This window comes from Pyxicephalus adspersus, chromosome 7, assembly GCF_032062135.1.
Source record: "Pyxicephalus adspersus chromosome 7, UCB_Pads_2.0, whole genome shotgun sequence".
Classification (NCBI taxonomy): Eukaryota; Metazoa; Chordata; class Amphibia; order Anura; family Pyxicephalidae; genus Pyxicephalus; species Pyxicephalus adspersus.
In genome coordinates, this window is record NC_092864.1 from 46,167,044 (window position 1) to 46,191,619 (window position 24,576).

The window sequence follows — 24,576 nt, forward strand, 5'->3', positions numbered from 1 at the left end:
CAATTCATTCCATGCAGACTATTGATCAACCTTCTTGCTGCGTTCTAATTTTTATCAATCTCTGTAGTTAATCATTATGTTAATTACCATCCTATGATAGACAGAACACCTCTGTGGTAATTTCCTGTGTTGGTCACACATCCAATGTCATTTTAGAAGGATAGTGGTGTCTCTCTTGCCCAAACAAATATCAGACTGTCATAAACAGGTTGTTTATGGATAAGCCAAATGTCATAGCAGATAAGGAAGTTCATAAGATGATTTGCAGATTTTAGTCTTATAAAGGTGGTTAGTAACATTATTCAGTAATTATAAAGAAGAAATGCATATTCAGGTGTGAACAGGGCAGTTTTATCTGCCAAGTAGGCTGTGCTAGTGTGTATTGGCATGCCACAACAGCTGGTTATCAGGCTAAATGTAATTGGGGTCCTCCTTTAAGGTAAAATACAATGTCTTAGAATGCATTTGTTGTTTTGTATTTTACACAAATAAGCATTTGATACATGGTAAAGGGTTATCAAAGTACTCTAAGTTAGCTAATGAGTTCAGCATGTTCTGATTGTTTTTGGCTTAGCTTGACTAATTGAAAAATTCAAAAGAGCCATCTAAAGGAGGAATGGCTTCTGTGATGAACAAAGCTTGATGTACTTGAATAAGTGTAATAAATACTATATTATAAATTATGCCATATAAGACCTTATCAATTATATATTAATCGAGTAACAATGTAGATCAAGTAGTAGTGTACGTAGATCAAGAGATTTTCACTGTAATGGCAAAACACCTAGAAATATTAGGTCAGCAGTCATTTTTTTACCCTGTTATTTTGCCAACTATACTCTCACTTATTAACTCATTATAGTCCTGTACTCCTGCATGTTATGCTATGTAAATGATTTGGAGTAAGCACCATTCCTCTCTGTACAAATATCCTCAAACAGGCTTGTAAATGGAAGTCATGAGTATGATATTTGTTTGACTTTATATTTGTTTTTGTGAGTTTAGCTCCTTTTTACAATGCTGTATACAATGGCCCTGATTTATTAATGCTCTCCAAGGCTGGAGAGAATACACTTTCATCAGTGAAGCTGGGTGATCCAAGAAACCTGGAATGGATCTGGTCCAGGATTCAAAGCATTTGCTAGCAAATAGAAAATGCATTCCAGGTTTGCTTGATCACCTAGGTTCACTGGTGAAAGTGTATTCTCTCCAGCCTTGAAGAGCTTTAATAAATCAGGCCCAATGTATCCAAAATCATCAAATATGACCTGTTTGCACTATCTTTGGCTACTAAAAACATACTAAAACCACGTTGCATAATTATGTTAAAATCTCCTATTAATATATTGCTACCATTTTCTAAAAATACTCAAAAAAATTCCATAAGAAAACATATATAATTTATCCAAAAAGAACCTTTCTTGGTAAACAACTATAAGCATATCGGTTTATTGATGGGAATTCAAAATCAAACTTCAGATAAGTATTTACAAAAACTGGGTTTTTAAGATTTCACATGACACGTTTCGCAGATGATCTGCTTCTTCAGACTGTTAATCCTAAATACAAAGAACTAAAAAATAAAAACTGTTTTTTAAATAATTTCAAATGCCAAATATATATATATATAATCAAATCAAAATATATAGAGTATAAAAAAATAAAACTAAATGAGCTTACTGTTCCATAGGTGAAGTAGAGATTCTTAAATCTCAAAGTCCTAAATGTAAATCATCTGCGTATTTGATGGAGCTAAATATAGGATAAGAAACCATAAGAGTGTAATGTTTGCCACCGTAAAAAGTTAATAGAGATAGAAGAAAACATTATTGTGTATGTTATGTAATTATGTGAATATGAGTGTTGGTAAATATGCATGCGTGCAAAATAAATAAATACATATATATATATATATATATATAAATAAAATGATATTGTTATATTATTAAATAACTGAAATGTGATCAAATCTATATGTATGCCAAAGTACATATGAATCCAAGTAAGTATATGTACCCAATAATCTTCACCTGTGGAATCTTCACAGGTTGTTGCACTGTTGTAATACAAATGTTTAAAATGTGTAACAATGTGGGTCAGTCAGTGCATAGTACATTAGAATTCCATACTATAGATTTTTTTTATTCTAGTTTTTGCAACTTAGGCATTCCACAATGTTTACATAAGACTGATACCATGACAAAGGTCTAAGAATCCACCCAAATATTGATTACCTTTGTTCTGCTCACATTGAACCTGACATACCTATTACAAAACTCACAGCAGTGAAAGTATTTTATTATTGCATATCAAACTGTTTATTCTGCATTTTATTGATAAATAAATATATTTATTTACACTTGATAAAAATATATGCTTAGATTTTAAAAAATACATAGGTGACACATCAGGTGTTCATCACTTTCCAATGCTGGCTGCACTGGAGAGATTTTCCCTCATAGTCTGTATTATAGTCTTTAACATCAAGAATAAGGAATACTATCCAAAGCATCAATGTCGAAGAGGTCCAGTAAAGATGGCGGCACCTGCAATGAAGCAAGGAGAGATGAGTGTAGTTCATAAAAAAGTTCCAAACACATAGGTAAGTTTATTTTACAACAGAAAGAACATCATCTGTTCATTCTGCAATAAAAACCTGCCTGTTCACAATTTTATATTTTTATAGTATACTTCCATACCTTGACCCAAAACATACACCCAAACACGTTTTATATCACGTAACCTTCCTAGTCTTTTTTTGCATCCTTAGAATAAACCTGTGACCATGCTATGCACATCCAAGTGTTCGTATATGTTAAACAAGCAGTACGTGAACCTAGTTTTTGGAGCTGCAGGCACTTTTGAGAAATTCATCCTCAAAGTTCAGCAAAATTACCGGAGCAATACAATTTGTTATCTCAGCAATGCCGCTCTCTCTCCACCCCATTACAGCCTTCCAGCTTTATCATCTTTAAACTGGTACTAAACCTTATAACCAAACAATTCTGATCAGTTCCTTTATTGCAGAAGGGAGCGGCAATGTTTTATATTATAAAATAGCCTTACCTGCCTAATCACAGTTTACTTTTATTACACTGACCAGATGTAGTTCGATCATACGTGCCACCATCTTCACCTGGTCTTTATTTTATTTTATTTAGTTTATTCTGTCCCGGCAGCCCTGGGAAATGCGGGGATACCCAGTATTGTGCAGCATATTTTAAAAAAATCATAGGAAGTCTGTTTTATTGCAGAAGAGACATCACTCGTTCCTTCTGTAATACAAATCCTGCCTGACTACAATTTGTAATTGCAGAATTATAGTTTAATGTTTTTAATGTTAACCCAGAACAGCGGCTCTGTGAGTTTGGGGCTTTTAGAGAATAAACCTCTTCATAACACATGAGCGACCTCTAATAATATATTCCTTTATTTCTTATTTTCTTAAGAACCCCCTTTTGAAGACAGAATTTAGCAGGAAGAACAGAAGCCAATGGAAACTAGCAAGAAACATCACTGATATTTTCTGTTTAAATATTGAACCTCTTCAACCTCAATTGGTTTCATTCTTTGTGATTGGTATTAAGTATGCTATGTATACCTGTAAATGCTGTTAGTGCTCTTTGTGCTTTCCCAGATGAATACATAGATATTCTGAGCACACAGTAATATTGAACATACTGACTCATTTTATCTCTGACCAAGCTCATTACTGTAACTTGTACACTAATGATTAATTGAAAGTGATGTGAAAAGCAGGTTGTAGATCATTACAGTTTTAATAATTTATGATGGTATTTGTTAAAGCAAGATAAAAAAGTTCAGGAACACGCTGGTCATTGAACCTGGTGTCCATGTATGACCTCCTTTGGTGAATGTCAGGAGCCATGTGTGTTCTAGTTCTACATGGATATACTGTAGTAACCTATATTACATTTTACACTGTGATAAACTTTTTGCTTTCAGGTGATTTAAAGGGTAGCTGTATCATAATTTCATTATTTGCACAGTCATTATAAAGCTAACCTAAATCTTCTCAATGTAATTTTATCAATTTAGCTATGTGCCTTTTCATATTAAAATGTATTATATATAAATATTATAAGCAGTGACAATCCACTTCAGGAGCTTACTACCAATAGAAGAATCATACTGGGATGGAATACCATCCACTGCCACTACTGTCCCATCAATGGGCCTGATTTATTAAAGTGTACCCAAACTCAACATCACAGGAAGGACCAGCACCATTGAGGGTTCTGCTGGATTGAAGGTAAGTGTTTTTTGTTTTTAGTTTACTTCTGCTTTAAAGCTCTCCTGGGCCTGATTTAATAAAGCTCTCCAAAGCTGGAGAGGATACACATTCATCAGTGAAGCTGGGTAACACAGCAAATCTGGAATGGATCTGGTCCATGATTGAAAATATTTGCTAACAAATAGCAAATTACATTTTACGAAATCCATTTCAGGTTTGCTGGATCAGCCAGCTTCACTGATGAAAGTGTATCCTCTCCAGCCTTGGAGATCTTTAATAAATCGGGCTCATTCTGTTATCCACAGCTGGGGTTCTGGCGCAGGAAGTAGGAAAGCAAGACCAGGCCAGAAAGACAAAACAAGTTCATTAATGGTCAATCTTGCATGATTGATTCAAATGCATCCTTATCCTCCTGTAATCCATTGTAAACAGTATTTTTTTCATTAAGTGATCTATGCCTAAAAAAAACCCTTCTATCAGTCCTTTTTGTGTGTCTATAATGTTAGGAGCAGGATATATTGCTGTGTGCAACAGGTGAAGTAGCAAAGGTCTGTTACATATAAAACAAAGAATATTCTGTCATACTTCCATAACCAGTGTGGAAAATATAGAGACAAATAGGTTTATTATGTTATATATAGTATAAGGAAGCATTCTAGAGTATCTCATATAACTATAGATAATCCAATATTCCTTTCCTTAAAGTAGAACTTCATCTAAGACAGTTTTTGTTAAAATAAAAAGTAAGGAGAAATGTAAAAATATTAGGAAGTTTTAGGAATGGTTTTGATGTGAAATTTTGCAATGGAAACATTTGTCCTGGTAACACTTTTCAAAGAATGGTATTTGCCCTTGTATAGGGGAAGTCTTCACTTACCAGGTTGAAAATCTTACTGACTGGGATAAAGACAGCTATAAAAAGTGGACAGAGGTAATTTAGATGAAATTGAACTAATCCTGTATAAACTCAGATCAACTTACACTGAGCTTTCTATGTCACTGCAACTCGAGAAAAGAAAGTCGGGGAAGCTAAGGTTGGGTAGCTATAAAAAACACATGGGCTAGCATTTACCGAAACTGGCAAATATATTAACTTGATTTCCTATGTTTTGTGAATAGGAATGCCAGTTCATACAATTATTGTATCATTTATGGAAACCTAACAATCAGGAAAATTATCAAAATGTTGTGGTGTCTTTTATGCTACAAGAGTCAATTTAGGAGTCTTAAAACTAAAAAGACTAAATCTAAAGTATAAAATATTAGGACGCCTCCTTAAGTGCAGCATAATTATTTCATATATTAATAAATTTTAAAAGGAGCCGGAATGCTGAAAACGTGGATAGCAACATACATGACAGCATTTTTACTATCATGGTGGAAAGGAGGAGGTTCATTAGAGTGTGTATGTTATCTCTTAAGTAAAACACCACTTATCAATAACCTTTTGCACAGAACTCTGTAACAGTCATAATTCAGTCTAATAAACAGTAACTCATCAATATCTATATTGGGAGTTCACTATGCAAAACATTTAAAGTGAACCTTTCATAAGAGCTAGGAGGAAGCTGGGGTTGCTGACCTTCTTGTAAAAACACTGGTTATCTGCTGATGCTGACTTATTGGCCCGGATTTATTAAATCTCTCTGGAGAGAATACATTTTCATTAGTGAACCTGGGTGATCAAAAATAAATAAATCTGATTCAGGTATTAAAACATTTGCTAACAAATAGCAAATTACTTTAGGAAATTAATGCCAGGTTTGCTGGATCACCCAACTTTACCCAAAAAATTGTATTTTCTCCAGCCTTAAAGAGCTTTACTAAATAAGGGGCAATTTCTTTAGCACTGTATGAGTCATTGATACAAAACTAATAAACAGAGTAAGGTTACATTTTTTTTTTGGTTTTTGACAAAAACATTGAATTTTTACACAAAGCTTTAGAGCAGCCTTGCCGACCCTTTTAACATGGGAGAACAATTGGGAGGACAACAACCCTTGAACAATTACCCCTGGCAATACCTACTATATATATTACTATATCCACAGCTAATAATGTTTTTGTGTTAGGAAGAATGTCACCCTTACTAATAGCCAGAAAGCTAATGGCTGTCAATTAAACTCACGTGAGAGCCACACATTGTTTACTGTTCAAGGAACCCCAACAACCTCTGGAGACCCCTGGAGTTTCATGGAACCCTGGTTAGGAAGCACTACATTAGAGGATCAGAATTATTTTCTATCCACTAGCATTATCAGTGGTTTCCTTTTGTCTAGGCCCCCATAAAACAAATGCAGCCTTTATGTGTTTGTTGTGCTATAGAACCACCAGTCAATAGTGGTAGGCGGGGCAATGCTTTAAAAAGGGGTATTAGCAATAATCTTAACAATCCTTTGTCTTCAGCAGCATGTATTTAGTCTCCAACCAAAGCTGAAGCTTGCCCACAATATCTGATATTCAATCAATGGAAACAGCCAACATGATTTTTCAATCCATTAAATCAACTAAGCCCAATGCTTAACCTCAACATACCCTATTTAAATATATGGCGAGATGTGTTTTTACTTTGTGTTTATGTACTGTTTTTAATATAGATTTTGTTTATATTTGATATATGCATCAATGAAAAAATAACCTCAACCTAACCTATGAAAACATAATCCCAGCCTATATACAGTATGTGCACAGTCATTTTAATACAGGGGCAACATTCAGTAAAACTGTACATTATGTGAAACAAATATAAATGTGGTTTTCCAGCAATAGAATACCATCTATTAGGATATGTTAATGTATGAAGTTTCATAAAGTGTGATGTTGGCACATATTACACACATTTTAGATTAATGTATTTCTAATCCATTAGGAATACATAGTACACATTAAATTGATGAAAGACTTCAGGTTAGAAAACAGCTTCTAGAAAAACCACATAGTTGAATTGTAATGATCTGGACAATTACTGAAGATAATACCCTGAATAGCTTTGCATAACAATATTTATAATTAACCCTCAGCCCTTCCATCCCTGAGGGAGATGAGATGCCAGTGATTTAGTCTAATAAGGATTAAGTGGCTACAGTCCAAAAATAATCTGGACAAGGATATATGACGTACTAACACGGACATTGAATAGTCACAACATGCTTGGGAACTACTTGAGGCCCAGTGAAAATTGCATTAAAGTCAAGGAGAAAGGGAAGTTTTATTTTTATACTTTAAAAGTGATGCCTTGAAAACTGGATATACATTCATATCAGTGGAGAAGACCTTGCCAAAAATTTGCAATGAAGTAAAAGCTTTTTGTGCTAATATATCCAAATTTTTGTCCTCCAAATTTTGCTGTATTTCACTATGTGGCTCTACAAAGTAAGTACATAGAATTCTGCTTTATTGCTATTTAGCTAGAAGATAAAGATTGCATATACGGACCAAGGGCTCTGTGTGTGCTATATTCATTGTACTATAGATTTAAATATATAAATATTAATGCATTTAGCCATAGTAAGATTTATTTTTTATATTGTTTCACTTATTTTAACACACAGTTGATTTAGCACAATTTGTTGAAGTAATAGTAGTAGATGTATAGAAATTGTAGGTATTGTAGTAGAATTGGAAGTTGTTGCTACTAAAGTTATTGTAGTAACTGTAGTTGATGTCGTAATCACTCAGCTGCATTATATATATTTTAAATTAACTCTCTGCTTGTGTTATTTTCATATATCAAACACAGTAAGTTTTCCTGAAAGCGAGAAGGTCTTTTAGGAACCCAAATGATTTACCTACTATTTAGATATTTAGGTTGCCTTTTGTGACTATCATGTTTGATTTATTTTGGTGCAGTAGAAAATAACGTTGGGTCCCTGTAATGAAAGAAAGCACCACTAATCACCATTCTGGTCCATCATGCTGCAGTAATCTGTACAGGGCACATAAACTTTAATTACTTACACTTATGTAACAATATACATGCAAATTAACTGCCTATCTCATAGATGTATTATTACTAACTTTCTCATTACATGTCAAGAACATGCCTTTAAAATTATTCTTCTGTTAACCTCCACTGACAATAAGCTTCATGTGGATCTTTTATTTCAATTTGTAAGTTTTGGCCATAAGTATAGATAACCCAGTTGCAGATGAGGTGTGCTATATATGAATTTATATTTTGGTGTGTTGTCTATATATTCTAATCATAATATAGTAATATTCTATCATTGAAAATCAATGTTACTACAAGGCTCTGCTTTGTGCATCATCATGCATGCAGTAATGCACTAAAATGGCCCTGAATACACAAGATAAAGCTGCAATCACTATGAATATCCAATCCCGTGCATCAGAAAAAACAGGATTTGTGCTGACATGTGATTGGATGAAGTGAACTCTGCTTCACCTTCTTAATCAAGCTTTAGTGAACATTCACTTTTTAAAACTCATTGTGTTTTTGCAAAAATTATATTTTCAATGATTCCATGAAATGGCTAACATACCCACTCAAGCTCCTATTCATCATTCATGGTCTGCATCTGTATTTTATCTGGTCATGTTTGTTTTTTTATTTTATGTTATTGCTTTACTCCTTTTAAATATGTAATGCATGAATGACATTGTATCCTAGTATTTTTATCATCTGTCCAACATATCCCTATTATTTATGGCACCATTCAATGAACAGGGGACAAAATGAAAGAAAAGTTATGTTAAAATGGATTACTTGAAGATAATTTGACATCAAGACATCAAATGAGATCCTGGCACAGCCAACATTTAATTGAATATGTTGCAAATATGTTTTATGATCTCAGGCTGGCTGTTTCTTGCTGCAAAGATATTTAAAATATGTGGCAAATTTTTTGTGTGCTTCAGATTTAAGGTCACCTAGAATGCCGCTCTCAGTAGATTATCTAGTCGGGATTCTGAATTCTATGATGTCACTCAGCCTGATAGAGTCGAACACTTTTTATGGTTCTTTTGCATTGTGAAGATCCTAAAGTCAACATGGCCATTCAGAAATCTACTTCCTTGTTCTTTATCAGAGATTAGAAATTTGGCAACTAGTTCAATTATTAAAAACTCTGCCCTTAGCAATACTTGTTCACCTGCCCTTCACTTCCCTGTTGATGCATACAGAAACCAGGACCAAAATGTATAATATACACATGCACAAATATATATATATTTATTTATATATATATATATATATGTATCTAGTACTTCAGAATACTTTAAGCATGGAAGAGCATGGGAATTTCAGCACTTTGTCATTTGACATGACATAACAGGTGCTTCTTAATTATTGTCCCAGCACTATTACCTGGATGAAAGGAGGTAAAAACAGGAGGACCACACCAAAATGATCTATGAATACAAGCTGCCCAAACCTACTGCTGTTGATGAGATTCCTTGTTTTGCCACATGTAATACAAGGTACAATATTAATCTTTCTCTTCATTCTAAATATTTACTGACATTATATTATCTTCGGGCTGTACATTTTTCAGTTCCAGTCTGAGAACGGATTTTAAAACACTAGTGTTTTGTAAAAGCTGCCTACCAGTGTTAAAACATTACATACCACCATTTCCAGACTGCATGCTGAAAATAAAACCATCTGCCCCCATGTTCAAAAGTAGTCAGAATAGTTTTGGATCCCAACTATTAAGACTACCATTGGCCCTAGGGGCAAACAGTCATCCCTGTGAAAGCTCCAAACGGAGATCAAACTGTGGCAGTCCATGTATATATACAATCTATGGCCAAAATATCTGCACACCATCCAAATGAGCAACCAACCTTAGGACAATTGTTTGAATACGGTCATTTCTTCAGTATGTCTTTGCCTTGTGCACAAAGCCAGGTCAATGAAGGCAGGATTCAAGTTCAATGTAAAAAAAAACAAGTGGCCTGAAAGTTTAAATAGGTTTTGGCTATATAGTTTAGGAATCTTCAACCTGACACTGAAACATTGTGACATAAAATGAGCCAAGAAACCCTATTTGAGTAAAAATAAATATGTGGCTAAATAGGTAATTATCTTTTTTTCTGTCATTTCAGCAGGGAGAAGAAGAACAAGTGGATTTGCTTGAAAGATTTAAAGAGGTAACTGTAGCAAACACAGCATATTCAGCAAAACAAATAGCAGCTTTATTGATACAAATCAGCTATTAGATTTTTTAAAAAACAGCATTTTCTGCATGAATAAATTAGCTGACATTCACTTTATTCTCTTCTAGCTATGGATTGTTCATCCAGCAGTGATGGGCACTGTCACCTCCATCATAGTGGTATTTGTTTGCTGGACCATTAGAGACAGTATAAAAATTAGAGATATTCCTGAAAAACATGTCTTTGTCACCGGATGTGACTCAGGCTTTGGAAACTTACTGGCACAGAGACTTCATAGAAAAGGATTTATTGTCATTGCTGCCTGTCTGACGGAAAAGGGGTGTCAGGACCTAAAAACTTGCACATCTCCGACACTGAAAACAGTCTTGCTAAATGTAACTAATCCCAAAAGTATTGACAGTGCTGTGGAATATGTTGCAGCTGAAACGGGCAACAGAGGTACTATGTGTATCATATCTGTAGAAAAAACTTCTCCCCAAAATGTTGTTGTGGCATTGCTAACTTATAGCTGTCTGTAAATCCTTGTAAATTGACATTTCCATCCCTCTGTGTGATTGTTGTATGTGTATATGTGCAAGACTGAGTGAAGGACCAAGTTGAACCAAGTTAAAGTTTTTGCACCAAGCTACACTTTTCAATGTATATATAATTTCTGTACACTTGACTAGAGATAATGGGATGCATACTACACCCTACATAAAGCAAACTAAAGGGCCCAGGCTTGTGACAATGAAGCTTGGATGAAAATGTAGTGCAGCAACAATTGTGCTGAGAATGAGGAATGCAGCAAAATAGCCCAGCCCATAAACATAGTACTGTCACCAATATGGCTTGGGGGGGAGCGGTCAGGAGGGGCTATGGGAACATTTTAAAAAGTATGTAGTTCTCCCATAGATCAAAGTTAAAATAAAGTCAAAAAAGAGAGGGAGGATGGACTTGTTGGGACCATACTAGTATAGACAATTCAAATACAAAATGTAGGAGCCTATTGGAATCTATATCTGTATCGATTGAGGGTCAAAATAGCTAATGCTACTATGTTGCCTACTAGGTTGTCATTCTGCCTGATCCATCTTAGTCAATACTGCAATCAACCACAAGCCTTAAATGGGCTTTATACAAAACGTTAGCTTTTTTGTTAACATTGATCAAAAATAATTTAAACAGTAAAAAAAATAACATTAAAATTCAATACATGACTGAATGTTACTATGGATCCGTCTGTCCTATGCCTAATATGACTGTTTACTTATGTTCTTACCTAGGTTTGTATGGTTTGGTTAATAATGCTGGTAGAGCTACACCAATTGGACCAACAGACTGGCTGGATTTAGAAGACTTTCACAGAGTTCTTGATGTAAACCTTATTGGACTCATTGATGTCACTTTGAAGTTTTTACCTCTTTTAAAAAAGGCTAGAGGACGAATTGTCAATGTAGCCAGTGTTATGGGAAGATTGGCATTTGGAGGAGGTGGCTACTCCTTATCAAAGTGCGGTGTTGAATCCTTCTCAGACAGTTTGAGGTAAGTCATAGCGTGGTCCCATATTTACCTTTTATTCTGTGATCATATTGTTATAATACAAGGCTATTACCAGGTATTGATATCCAACCAATATCTAGTAAAAATAAGGTTAAGCATGGGTTTAAATTGACCAAACAAATGATTTACAGCTGATCCAGACAGAGACAGTCAGATTAGAAATGTATGCATGTTTATAGGAATGCCAAATCTCTGCAGACATCCATTGGCTGGCTAATGGAATTAGCACAATTTTTCTAAGTCTTTCTTAGACAATTTCTTAGAGTCTTTCTTAGACAATACCAGTGCTGCCATTGTTTTAACCATCTGTTGCTGGATATCCACAATATATTCTGCAGGACTGGACTAACTAAGCACAAAACTGAAAGATACTCAAATAGTTCTGGGTACAAGTAGAGGCTACTTTAAAGTACTCCCACTGACTATACATCAGTAACCTTAGTTGTAATTGGATAAAAAGATCCATATTATTAAATCATTTTGTATTTGATATTCTTATACAGGGTTCCCAATATATTACCCTACAGTAAGTTATTAGGACATGATGGTAAAAACAGTTCTACTACAAATCCCCTATATAGGGTTGAACATACATTTGCAGACATATTATTTGGGGGCTGTTCTGATGATGGTGCATGATGGGTATACCTTGATTGTGGCATGACAGTAATTTTTATTGCATTGCTATGCAAATTGGCCATTTTAGTAATATGCCTAATCTTGATCATGTACATTGCGGTTTAAATTCCCTATAATAATGTATTTGAGCATCTTTAGATATTACAAAGATTGGCATTGTTTCAAGGTTATTCAATTTTAGCTCCAAACCTAACACCAAAATATATGAGCAGAGGCTCTTTTTTCATTGAGGGAGTCATCCTTCATTCAAGGAAAAAAAAATTTGTTCCTGAGTGAGGAGGGTCGGGCTGCAGAGGCCATCAATGATATAGCATCTTTCTAGTATCCTGGTTCTTGGACCATGGGTAAGTAGTTTATGAGTCAAGAATTTTGTTCCTTTAACCCCCTTAAGTAAGTGATGTGAAAGTTGGCCATGCTATTCCTAATGCAATTAACTATAACTTGAACTCGGGGTAAATCCAAAAGTCTCAGATTAACGGGGCTTTCAATTTATTAATATGGAAAGACAAAGGAGTTATTAGGCAGTGAAGATCAACAAACATTTACTAAGAAAAAAACATTCAAACATCAACAAATCTGAATTTACTAATATATCATTATTTGTATTTTTTTAAATAAAGGAGTGTAAGGACCTGAATTTGACTTTGTCAGCCTTTTGCAGTCCCTCTACAGCAGATATCAGAATAGGAGATGGAGAAGTGGAACAAAGAGTCTGCAGTGTTCATGTGTTAGCAAGTAATATAATGATAGGAGAAGGTAGAGAGAAAGATAAAGAGAATAAAATGAGAAACAATCAATTTGCTGCTTTTTGTTTTTAGTCTAGTAACAGGCTGAAAGGACAAGGCCTTTACATGTTCCTGCATCAGAGAAAACTCAGGTCTCTACCCTGTCAGACTTAGCCATGCCAATGTAGGTGTGTAAATCTCAGGTGTGGAAAGATGGGAATGCAACTCCTGAGAAATAGAAAAGCTATCTTTTACATATTTGTGCTTTGAGATTAGCTTTAAAATGCAGTGGTTTGACTTAACTTGGGGAAAGTTATCAGCTATCAGAAGGACTTGAATAACTCACATAGCTACTTTTTACAACTGGGGTGAGCAGAAAAGCATCTCAGAGTTCATTACACATCCAGCTTTCAAGCAGATCGAGTACAACAGCAGGACACCATGTTGGGTTTCACTCCTGTCAGGCAAGAACAAAAAGCAGAGACGATGAAGGACACCAAAATTGGACATTTGAAGACTGGAAAGATGTACCCTGGTCTGATGAATCTTAATTTCTGCCAAAGCAAACAGATGGTAGACCAGTTATTCTAATCCAACAGAACTCTTTTGGGAATGGTAGAATGGGAGATTCACAGCAGGAATTAAAGCAGGCACATTTGCAGAAATTCAGGATACAAATATGTCAACATGGGCAAGAATTTTAAAGGCATGTTTGTGGAAAGTTGATTCATCAGCACAAGCAAGGGTGTTAAAAAGGAGAGGCACGACCCAGGTTTTGTATATTGTTCATCATATTTGCTTGGTGAAGTAACATTAGCCAATCAGGTGAAGTTTGAGATTTATAAACCATATGGTCCGTTATTATTTTTACCCATATATATTATAGATATGTATGTCAATCTATATTTGGGTACATGAATCCTATATATATCCAGGTGTACACACTTATGGCCATAAAACAATGCCCTCTTTTTTTGTTTTTTTTTTGTTTTGTTTAGGAGGGACATGCAGCACTTTGGGGTGAAAGTCAGTATTATCGAACCTGGTTTCTTTAAAACTGGAGTTACCAGCCTTGAAATCATAGAAAAGGATCTGCAGAGATTATGGAATAGGCTTACACCAGATGTCAGAAATTCGTATGGAGATAAATACTTTGAAAATTGTAAGTCATTATTCTATAGTGTCTAGATCAATAGAAAAATCAACATTTGAAATACATTCATACAAATCATTATTTTGTACTGGGCATCAAACTAATGCATGCTCTATTCAAATGTAAAAGTATTACATCACCAAACAAAAATTTCTAAAAGTTTACATAAAGCTTACACATACATTCAAAGCTTAGTCTATTGACAAAAGCTCCATATTGCAAATATATCTTAATATACCGTATAATATCCTTTTTGTATGTAAACTTCTAATGTATGTCATGTTGATAAAGGAGGGATTTGTGTTCTTGTTGGTCGTAATGTTGTATGTAATGCTGGTTGTAATTATACATAATCCATAATTGAAAGCTTTTACCACCAAAATATTGACTCCTTTCAGTTTAATATGCCAAATGTGTTGTATGTCCCCTCTAAGATCACTTCTGAAGACCCAATTCTCTTTTAGAATTTTCATTAAAAAAGTAGGACACATTGGGCCTGATTTATTATAGTTCTCCCACTGAGAAGATAGATTATCATGGAACCTGGGTGATCCAGCACATTCAGAATAGAATGCTTAAAACACTTTCTATTCCTGGACCAGATCCATTGCAGGTTTGTTAGATTAACCAGATTCTATTGCGCTAATCTATTTTCTCCAGTTTTGGAGTGTTTTATTAAACCAGCCCCATTTGCAGAACTTAAAACCATTTACTGATAAAATCTTTAGAAAATAGTCAGAGCTGCTCTCAATAATAAGTTACACACACCACAACAGTATACAGCATATAGACTTAATAGAATATGCAGTTTTGGATGGCAACTTTATATTCATGACTATACTGGTATACTGGTGGGGTACAGTGAATAGAGCTGGTGAACCAAACAGATCTTGTGACTTTTTATATGACAAATTCTTTTACCTACATCCATCTCTCCCAACAATTCAGTCTAATCCAACACTAAAGCCATTTTTTTGTTTTAGATTTAAAAGTGCAGAGATTATCTATGAAGACCCTCTGCAGTGCGGATATCTCCAAGGTTACAAATTGCATGGAACATGCTCTGATAGCCAGGTACCCACGGACGCGATATGGTGCTGGGTGGGATGCCAAATTATTCTGGCTTCCTTTGTCTTATGCTCCTGCCTTCCTAGCTGACATCATGTTACAACTCTTATTACCTCGACCAATTTGTAGCAAAAGACTAGCTAAAAATCAGATTGATGTATAAATGATTTGAAGTGTTACTTCTTGATTTACATAACATTTTTTTTCTTTTGGAAATAAATGTCATGCTTTTATTGTGTTTTATTGCTTTGTGGAGTCTTTTCTTTTCATATGGTATATACTCAGAATTAATTAAAAAGACTGCCTTCTCCTTGTGCTGTCTTCTACTGTCTCTCCTTGTGCAGAATGACCAGTCTTGTATCCACTCTTATAATTAATGAGGAGGGGATGTATGGGGCAGGGGTAAAGAGGGAGGTCATTGTTGGAAAATTCAGCGGAGAGGGAAGTTCCCTTCCCACCCTCCCTGGAGGGTCTTGGTGAGGTTTAATGGCTGCATGTATGCAACTAACTGTATGATGCCAGGATGACCCACATACCCGGACACTAAAGGAATTCCTTCGCGGATGTGTCATCCTGGTTCAGTCAATCAAGATAGCCAAAGACTGAAACTAGGAAAAGAAGGAAAAACGTCAGCACCCACAATGGCAAGGTTAGGTGTATTTAAAAATAAGTGATCAGGCAGGTAAAATTATTTATTTTATTAGCTTTCCCTTCTTCAACAAAGGACCTGCCTATTTGCAAATGTTTACACTTAACATTATGTTCTGCTTTATTATTCCCTGGACAAACATTTAGGGCAATTGTGCATTTTTATAACAGAGTGATGATGATCGCAGTGCAGTGATGTGATGCAAGAAATAAAAAATAAATTCACATACCCGACTGTACTGTCTGTCAGGAATACCTAGGTAATAAAGTCTAAATGGAAATTGTAATTTTTGGCACATAAGGCAATTCATATAATTTCAGTAGAACTGCATACTTATCGGTTTCCCCAGTGAACACATACATCTATGGGTCTGATTTAAAAAAGCTCTTCAAGATTGGAGAAGATATTGTGGGAGAACCTGGGCGATCCAACAAACCTTGAATAGATCTGGTTCAGGATTGAAAACATTTGCCAACTAATATCAAATGATAATAAGAAATCTATTCCAGATTTGTTGGATAACCCAGGTTCTTTAATAAATTAATAGTTTTAAGGATGTAAAACAGCAACAAATGTAAACAATTGAAAGAACTTCAAATTAATTAATAGGCATTTAATTATAGTTTTCATTGACAACTGATTGTTCCAAGGTTTGCATAGTCAGTAGCCTAAAACACTTTTCTAAAAACAGGTGTCAGAAAATATATGCATTTGAACAAATACACATATATCAACTTAGGCAGCTACATCAAGGTAATCTTCTGAACAGCAGTCTGTATAAACATCTGTACAATTACAAAAATGACGATGTTAAAGCAGGTCCCTGTACATATTAATGTTTCTTTTTCTCTGATAAAATTTTCTAAAATTAATTAATTTGCTATCTTCACAAAGTTTTCACATATCATTGACATCAATAATCTTTTTTTTTGACAATTTACAAATATACACAATATTTATAATATTATTTTCAGACAACTTCAGTGCAAAGATATACATATAGTACATTGTGATAATTGTTCATAAAAATAAGAATTGGCATATCTCTTTTTTAAAAAAAGGCAAAACGTCACCGATTAGCTAAAAACAAAATACTCTGTAACAAGATGAACGCTCCTGACCGATATAAAAACATGTGCAAGAAAGTGACTACAATGAGTTATACATCTGAGTCTTCCTTGACGAGGTTGGCAGTGTCTATAAAAGTGTCCTCTGTTGGAGAGAAGGTCGTTTGATGTGGTTCCTTTTTGTGTGACGGCTTGGTTAGCGGAGGAGGTGAGAACGGAGATTGGTCTTCCTCAGCCTCCTGTTGTTCTTTTTCCATCTACAAGTAATAAACAACACAAATTTAAGAGCATTGCAATCTAATCTAAAGAAACTTGTTTTTTGTAGTTTATTTGGTTGATTTGCTCTCTAAATGTGATGTATAAAACCCTTTGTGGCTGATTCACTAAAGGAATTTAGGCTGTTCACTTAGCAAGGTGCTTTATCACCTTCCACAGATTGCAAAGAATACCCAAATACATGCAAGGAAATCTAAAAATACAGGAGTTTTCCTTGCACACTAGCTGATTTTCCTTGCACATTGGAACAATGAACGATTGAAGTGAGCAGAGCTTCATAACTTCCTAAACTTAATTTACTAATCTAAGTGATATATCTCTTTAAAAGCATATAATTCACTTTGCTATGTGAACAACCTTTAATGCCTAGTAAATCAACCCTAATGTGGCATGATTTGTTAAGATGAGAAAGCATCTGTTATGGAACAGCTATGGCATGATGGAGTTGTAACACAGGCACATGTTATTGCCGAACCTAAACTCAAAAATGTAAACTTTAATTGAGTTGATATAGAAGAAACATCTAGCAAAAATGATTTTCCTCCATCAAACCAACAGTGCTCAGAAAGACATGATATAGGGAACCAAAGCTCATTTTCCCACCTCTATACAATGACATAATGCAGAACACGAAATGGTAAATCGGCAACGGGGAAAGATCAGCTTCTTTAATAAGCCTTCTGACAATAAAAGCACTTTGTCAATCCGGACTTCTGCAACCTCACTGCTAGTGTGAAATTAGTCTTAAGAAGAATATATGTATTACTTTGTTATCCTAAGTAATAGCATAGTTTTTGCAGATCCCTAGCAGAAATGCTTGGTAATGCATAGGTTTGCTCTAAGGTAAATGTACAGCATTGTGTTAATGAAAAACTTTTGAAAGTTTTTTGATAACCAGAAGTGGTTATTTTCTCTTTGTGGTAATAACTCAAAATATGCACTTGCCGAAAATATGTTTTTTCCTTTCCCCTGTAAATAAAGTGTGATTTCAACAATCATGTCTTCCTGCTGAAAGCTAGATTTGGACTGTGGAGTTATTTCACATTTTCTAGCACAAAAATTCTATGCTGTAGGCAAAACTCATCAACTCTCCTTTCCAGGAGCAAATGAATTCAAACCTGCACAGAAAAGGAAAGTGCTAGCACTGCATACCAAAGTTTTCAAAAACTTTCCAAAAGAACATTTTCGTTGCTCCATACTTGCATAATATTCTTTCACCTAATTTACATGTAGACATCATAGTTAAAAGGTGTTGCCTTTCTTTTTTCCATTTACCAACTAATCTTAAAATCAAAAAAATCAAAAAAGGCAAATTCCAACAGCAGACAGGTTTATAGGTGCACACAAATAGCGCATATGAGCAATTAAGTTGACAGAATATCTATTTTATTGGTCAAATGTGCTTGCACACTGCATCACATCTCCATTCCTTTCATATCTGAATTCTGCCAGTGGAAAGAAAAATTAGACAATGTGACAGCTAAATTAGGAAACAATAGATACCAGATAACATTTCCCAACATCCCTGTATTACAGTACAGTTTACTGCCATCTGTTTAAATTTTGGGGAGATTTTCTTCCATGTTGAGCCTGATTTATTATATCTCTACAAGACTGGAGATGACACACTTTCATCAGTGAACCTTAGTGATCTAGCAAACCTGGAAAGGATCCGGTCCAGGATTGAAAACATTTGCTAACAAATAGCAGATTACTTTTAAGAAATCCATTCCAGGTTTGCTTTTCACCCAGCTTCACCGATGAAAGTCTATACTGTCCAGCCTTGGAGAGCTTCAATATATCAATTTCTGTCAAAGCGATGGTTGTCAAACAGAAAAAGATTAAAGAGAATAACCTACTTATTAGGTACAGACAGAAAAAAAAGCTGTACAGCAAATGTTAACCCCTTGCCTTTTGAAAGAAAAAAAATTGTCAGGTGTTGGACTTTAGGGTCATTCTTTTATCCTTTCCTTATCACAATCTGTACATTAATAAACTCTCTGATGAACTTTTTTTGGGAGCCTAAATGGCAGCTCTGGTTCCCACTGCATCCTCACTGTATGAGAAAAACAAAATCTTTAAAAATGATTTGGGTATGCAAATTAGTCCTAGACAAGTAACTGCCACATGCTGCTTCCGCTTTATTGGCATCTCTGCAATAATGACTACTAATCTTTAGTTAGTTATACAGCTAACAAAACCTGTACCTAATTAATGTAAGTAAAACAAAACAATTTTTTGAAACATGTAATAACTAATACTTTAACATATCTTACTAGTTACATTATCATATACGTTCTTTATTCAACACTAAACTCTGTACAAAACATACTAACCTCTGAGTAGATTGGATTTTCAAAATTTGTGCTTTGTTTAACCTTCCTCTTGAAGAAATTCCACTTTGATTCCTGCTGTAATATATTGTTAAAGAAAATATTTAATATGTTTTCTAATAATTATGTAGCAATATTAGCTGCCTATATGCTAAAGTTCTTTATATACTACAGGTTCTTTGGTATAATTAGTTGTAATTGAAAATGTTATTATAACAAATTGTTGTTTTCTGGGTCATCGGACTGTCCTATTGTTGAACATTGGGATATTGAACATGGGGATAACAAATGTCTTCTATGGTTTCTTGTATTGACTCCATAATCAATAATGACTCATAATCATAATCAATCAATGTGCTATGTGTGCAAATTCTAAAGTAATGACCCAGTATGTAGGTAGTTTATGCTTAGAAAGTCCTACATGGCACATGTCAATTATTTAAAATAAAATAGGTCTTTGATTTAACTACCATGTAGGATCCTCAATATACTGCAATACTATTGCAAACAGATTTGTATGTTCCAACACTGCAACATAGGAAACACTGAAAGAATTTTTGTTTTCAAAACATTATGATCTACCACTACTGGTTTTAAATAAAGAACAAGGGCGCGTTAGCTTTTTAATATGAAAAAGTTAATAAAGTTTTCAAAACTATCCTTATATAATAAATCTCTGCTTCCTGGTTTTGATAATGTTCACTTAAAATTTAACCCGTGCTACAAAATCTGAATATGACAGATCCATGTATTTCAATAGCATAAAATAAATTGTGTGCAAATTGTGGCAAAAATACATATGTTTTGTCTAGTGTCCTAACCTGGGTTGTTTCAGCACTCGCTGATGTCTGAGGGGTGTCAGATGCATATAATGGGTTTTCAAAGTTATCCGACTTCTGCACATTGGTGGTTTCAGTTACCTAAAAATAAAGAAAAAAGCATCCGACTGTTAGAGTTTTTTTATTGGTTTATCTAAATATTTTTTCTGGTTTTCAAAGTAAAAGACAAAACATTTTTAAAAGACGAATGAAAAAGAATAAATTTAAATTCTTGAAAAAAAAAAGCTTAAAAATATCTGGTATACAAGTGAGTAGGTTACATTGTTTCCTGAAATGTATAGTTTTGGGCAAAGTGATTCGATTTTTTAAAAAAAATCTTCAATTAATTTATTTTTTTAACAGTAATTTTTAGCTTTTAATATAAAACTTTCTTAATTCTCTTGCTCATTATTGGGTAAAAGTTAACTAAATAAACGACCATATTCCAACATATTCCAACATGTCGCCTCCAACAATTACTTCATTAGGGCAAAACAAAGCTCCGGCGTTCCAGCTCCAGTGTGATTCTGCTGCAGTGGCAAGTATGAAGCTGTGCTGGGGTAATATTGAAGGTATAAATGGGGGACCTTAAAATAGAACTGGGACACCCTTTTTCCTAGATTTGCATAACATTAAAAGGTCCATGGGGAGGAACAAGGGGCCAAGATTGACTTTGTTAATAAAGGGGTGACAGCTTACATCTGGTGGCTGTGTGATGGTCACAATGCTGATATCTCCTTCCTTGGTGTCAGAATACATTGGATTCTCATAATTAACTGGTTCCTTCCCAGCATCCAGTGTGAAGGTCGGACTCTAAAAAAACAAAGACATGAACAGATATTAACTAAACGCAAAAGCAATTTTGCCTTTGAATTTTAATCTATTACCAGACCTAAAACTGATATTGTTAAGGATAGTACAGTATCCTACATCTGCCAGTCATTTTATTTACAAGAGATCTTTGAGTTCCTAGGCCTTTATACCTACTATGCATATTATGAGAGGTTACAGTTTCCCAATTCATTTTTCTATATAATGGAGAATATAGTAAAATGTGCTGGAACACACAAAGATGAATGATATCTATTAGGAATACTAGAAGGAAGATATACCTGTTAGTGTTTTCAAGACATAAACAAGGCAAGAGGCAAAAAGATTGAGAAAGGCTGACCTAGACACCTATTTCTATGACACATGATAGAGTATAATAAATAAAAAGTACCATTTGCATTGCTCTATCTATTGAAGACTCTGCACTAAATCCAGATGCTTCAATATCCATAGTCACATCAGCTCCAGATCTGAACGTCACACCATTGCCATTTTCCGTAGATTTCACTAGTGCACTAAGACTGTAATATTAAAAGATTCAGTTATTAAAGTAAATGGTAATAATAATAACAAATCATTGAGGTTTATAGAGACTCTGTCACCACATCCTAAACCCAAAGGGAAACACAGGATGGAGATTTGTGTGAATTTTCCTTACGGAAGTACCATCATCTACCCAAATTTGAGACAGACATATTCTATTTAACATGAATTTTATTATTTGTAGGACATTGGTAGCTATCCAGGTACTTCAAAAGGTTCTAAGCTTATATTAAAACTGGACATCAGCGCTTCATCTGTGAAATGTGAGAATAAATTGTTCCACAGTGCCTGCAACTAAAAAGGTCAGTAAGGGTTTATGTTAAGTTTATTTAATGCTTAATAAAGTACACTTTAGTGTACATAGGCCGACTAAAGATTCACTTGAATCTTTAAATGTGAAATAAAACTTTACAATGCCGCATACATACTAAAAGAAAGTAGTTTCAAGTAGTTTTCTGACACCTTCCTCCATATTATTTCCCAAATATCATTACAACCTTAGTGTAAAATGTCACAATAAATCTGGAGCACAGAACAACAAATACAGACAGGCACATATATATTCTAGTTAATTACAGGAGCTGCTTCTGTAACATGAGGCACTTACCTCGGGAATTTGGGAAGTGCTGGTAACAGTTTTCCTGTTCTTCTGTAATTGAACATGCCGCCAATCACCAATGCACAAATGATGATAATCAAAACCACAGTCAGAAGCACAGCCACAGCAGCTAAAAAATAAATAACAAAAATATAAATATTTTTGACATCGAGCTGTACCTGGGAAGTAATCTACTGCATGCACAATACAAATACAATACTATTAACATTCCATAAAGCTTTTCATATTGCTGTAATTTAGCATCCATTAAGAGAAAGTACTGATTTAAATTTAACGTAAACTACAAATGCTTTACATTTAATTGTGCAGCAAACAACTATTTTTTTTTTTTTTTGGAATTACCGTTTACTGTATGTTTCAATACTGGCATGCCATTCCTACCCTTTGGTAACAATCATGTCTGCACAACAACCATTATGTGGCTGTCTCAATCTGCAGGCTGTTTGACAATGCAGAAAAATATTGGGAAGACAAGAACACAGCCTTGTCACCCTAAAAAATGAAAGTGCCTATGTTTCCATGGAAGGATCATCAGGTATTATTATAATGAAAGTTGTTGATTTAAAAGAAAAAAAACTGAAAATGACTTTAATGTAGTTGGGTTTATATCTGCTTGAATCATCTGCATTCATGGCATCAGTACCATGTTTTACCATATAGTACCACTGTACCATATTCTATCAAAATACTAAACTACTGCTAAAAAAACACTTTGAGTCTAAAAAATTAAATGATTTGGGTACATAAAGTCCATATATTTGGTCTTCTAAATGTTATTGGATAGTAAAGAGCAGAGAAAACAGACCCCAAGTATAGTACTCAAAAAATGGGTGGAAGTACACCAATAAAAGGTTCTATCCTAGCATGTCTCGTCTCCAACAATGACTTCATCAGGGAAAAACATAGTGCTGATACAAGGCTCAAGCTGTGTCTAAAGGAGAATATCTTTACTTGAGGAACAGTTAGAACAATACTAATAAGATTAGGTACCTAACTAATACTTTTATGAAATGACTAACACCCAGGTTTAGCAGTATTATAATAAGACATTAAAAAAGCTGAATAACAAAATGTGTCTTAACATCACTAGTGCAAAAGTATACATTTTATATGATTTAATTAAATAAGAATAATGTACCTGTTCCTGGAGGTAAACCAGCCCTATATGCTATATTGCAATAACTTCCTGTGAAACCAGATGTACACCTGTAAATATAAAAAAAATGTAAAACTGGATCTTGCATTTGTAATACTTGGTTAGAAAAGTTACCTCTGATTAGTTTTAGAAAAATATATGGCTTATATACAAGTGCACGCAGTTGTATAGAATTTCAATTTACATGATCCATGCAGGGTCATCCTATTAGGAAGGCAGCGAACAATTAGTACCAGGAGTTGCTGAACAAACAATAAACATTTTTTTGCTCTGGCAGGAAGGATAACAGTCTAGAATATTTCATTGTACATAATGATACATGAATGAAGAATGATATGTGAATTGCTTTCTGTTCCCCTTGATAGTCTTGCAATCCTGCACATATGAGTACCCATAGGTTCCTGTATTTCACAACTGCAACGGATTCCTTTTTCAACACCTCTTTCCCCCCAACAAACATTGTTAAAGAGAGACTGTCACTATGCCAAAGCGGGGTAAAATAGGAATGCCTGTGTATGGCCCCTCAGATTCACCCTGCCGGTGCTTTCCTTGTTGTAGCCAGGGCTTAATTCCCCAGTAATGGCCTAGTCACTCCTTCAGTCATCTATCAGTATTTAGGGCTAGACTTTGCCTGATAGACCCCACTACATGGAAGAAATCTACATGCTCCCCTATGCCTGGAAGCATTGGGTCATGTCTTGAGCATGTAATATCAAAAGTACATAAACAATATCATACAATAAATAAAGCAACATTTTTTAAAC

The 24,576-nt window shown here is 34.6% G+C and overlaps 2 protein-coding genes across 2 annotated transcripts in view; one reads left to right on the top strand and one right to left on the bottom strand.

Moving 5' to 3' along the window:
• The first annotated feature begins 7,381 nt into the window (after window positions 1–7,381).
• On the top strand, window positions 7,382–15,758 carry LOC140335567 (retinol dehydrogenase 16-like). The gene is made up of 6 exons (XM_072418288.1): window positions 7,382–7,627; window positions 10,322–10,366; window positions 10,501–10,831; window positions 11,659–11,917; window positions 14,298–14,461; window positions 15,436–15,758. Exons 1-6 carry the CDS (start codon window positions 7,613–7,615, stop codon window positions 15,681–15,683), a joined length of 1,062 nt encoding a protein of 353 aa, XP_072274389.1. The 5' UTR covers window positions 7,382–7,612; the 3' UTR covers window positions 15,684–15,758.
• A 1,003-nt stretch (window positions 15,759–16,761) lies between these two features.
• Window positions 16,762–24,576, bottom strand: part of LRP2 (LDL receptor related protein 2) — a 118,921-nt gene continuing 111,106 nt past the window's right edge. The window contains 7 exon segments of the mRNA XM_072419091.1: window positions 16,762–17,493; window positions 19,849–19,923; window positions 20,667–20,765; window positions 21,363–21,476; window positions 21,886–22,015; window positions 22,645–22,765; window positions 23,795–23,862. Coding sequence (XP_072275192.1) covers window positions 17,329–17,493; window positions 19,849–19,923; window positions 20,667–20,765; window positions 21,363–21,476; window positions 21,886–22,015; window positions 22,645–22,765; window positions 23,795–23,862 — 772 coding nt within the window. The 3' untranslated portion in view covers window positions 16,762–17,328.

Bases quoted from the DNA above. Each gene is read 5' to 3' on its own strand.
- LOC140335567 (XM_072418288.1), top strand. The intron at 11,918-14,297 runs GTAAGTCATAGC...TGTTTTGTTTAG, and splicing joins TCCTTCTCAGACAGTTTGAG to GAGGGACATGCAGCACTTTG. The intron at 14,462-15,435 runs GTAAGTCATTAT...TTTTTGTTTTAG, and splicing joins AGATAAATACTTTGAAAATT to ATTTAAAAGTGCAGAGATTA.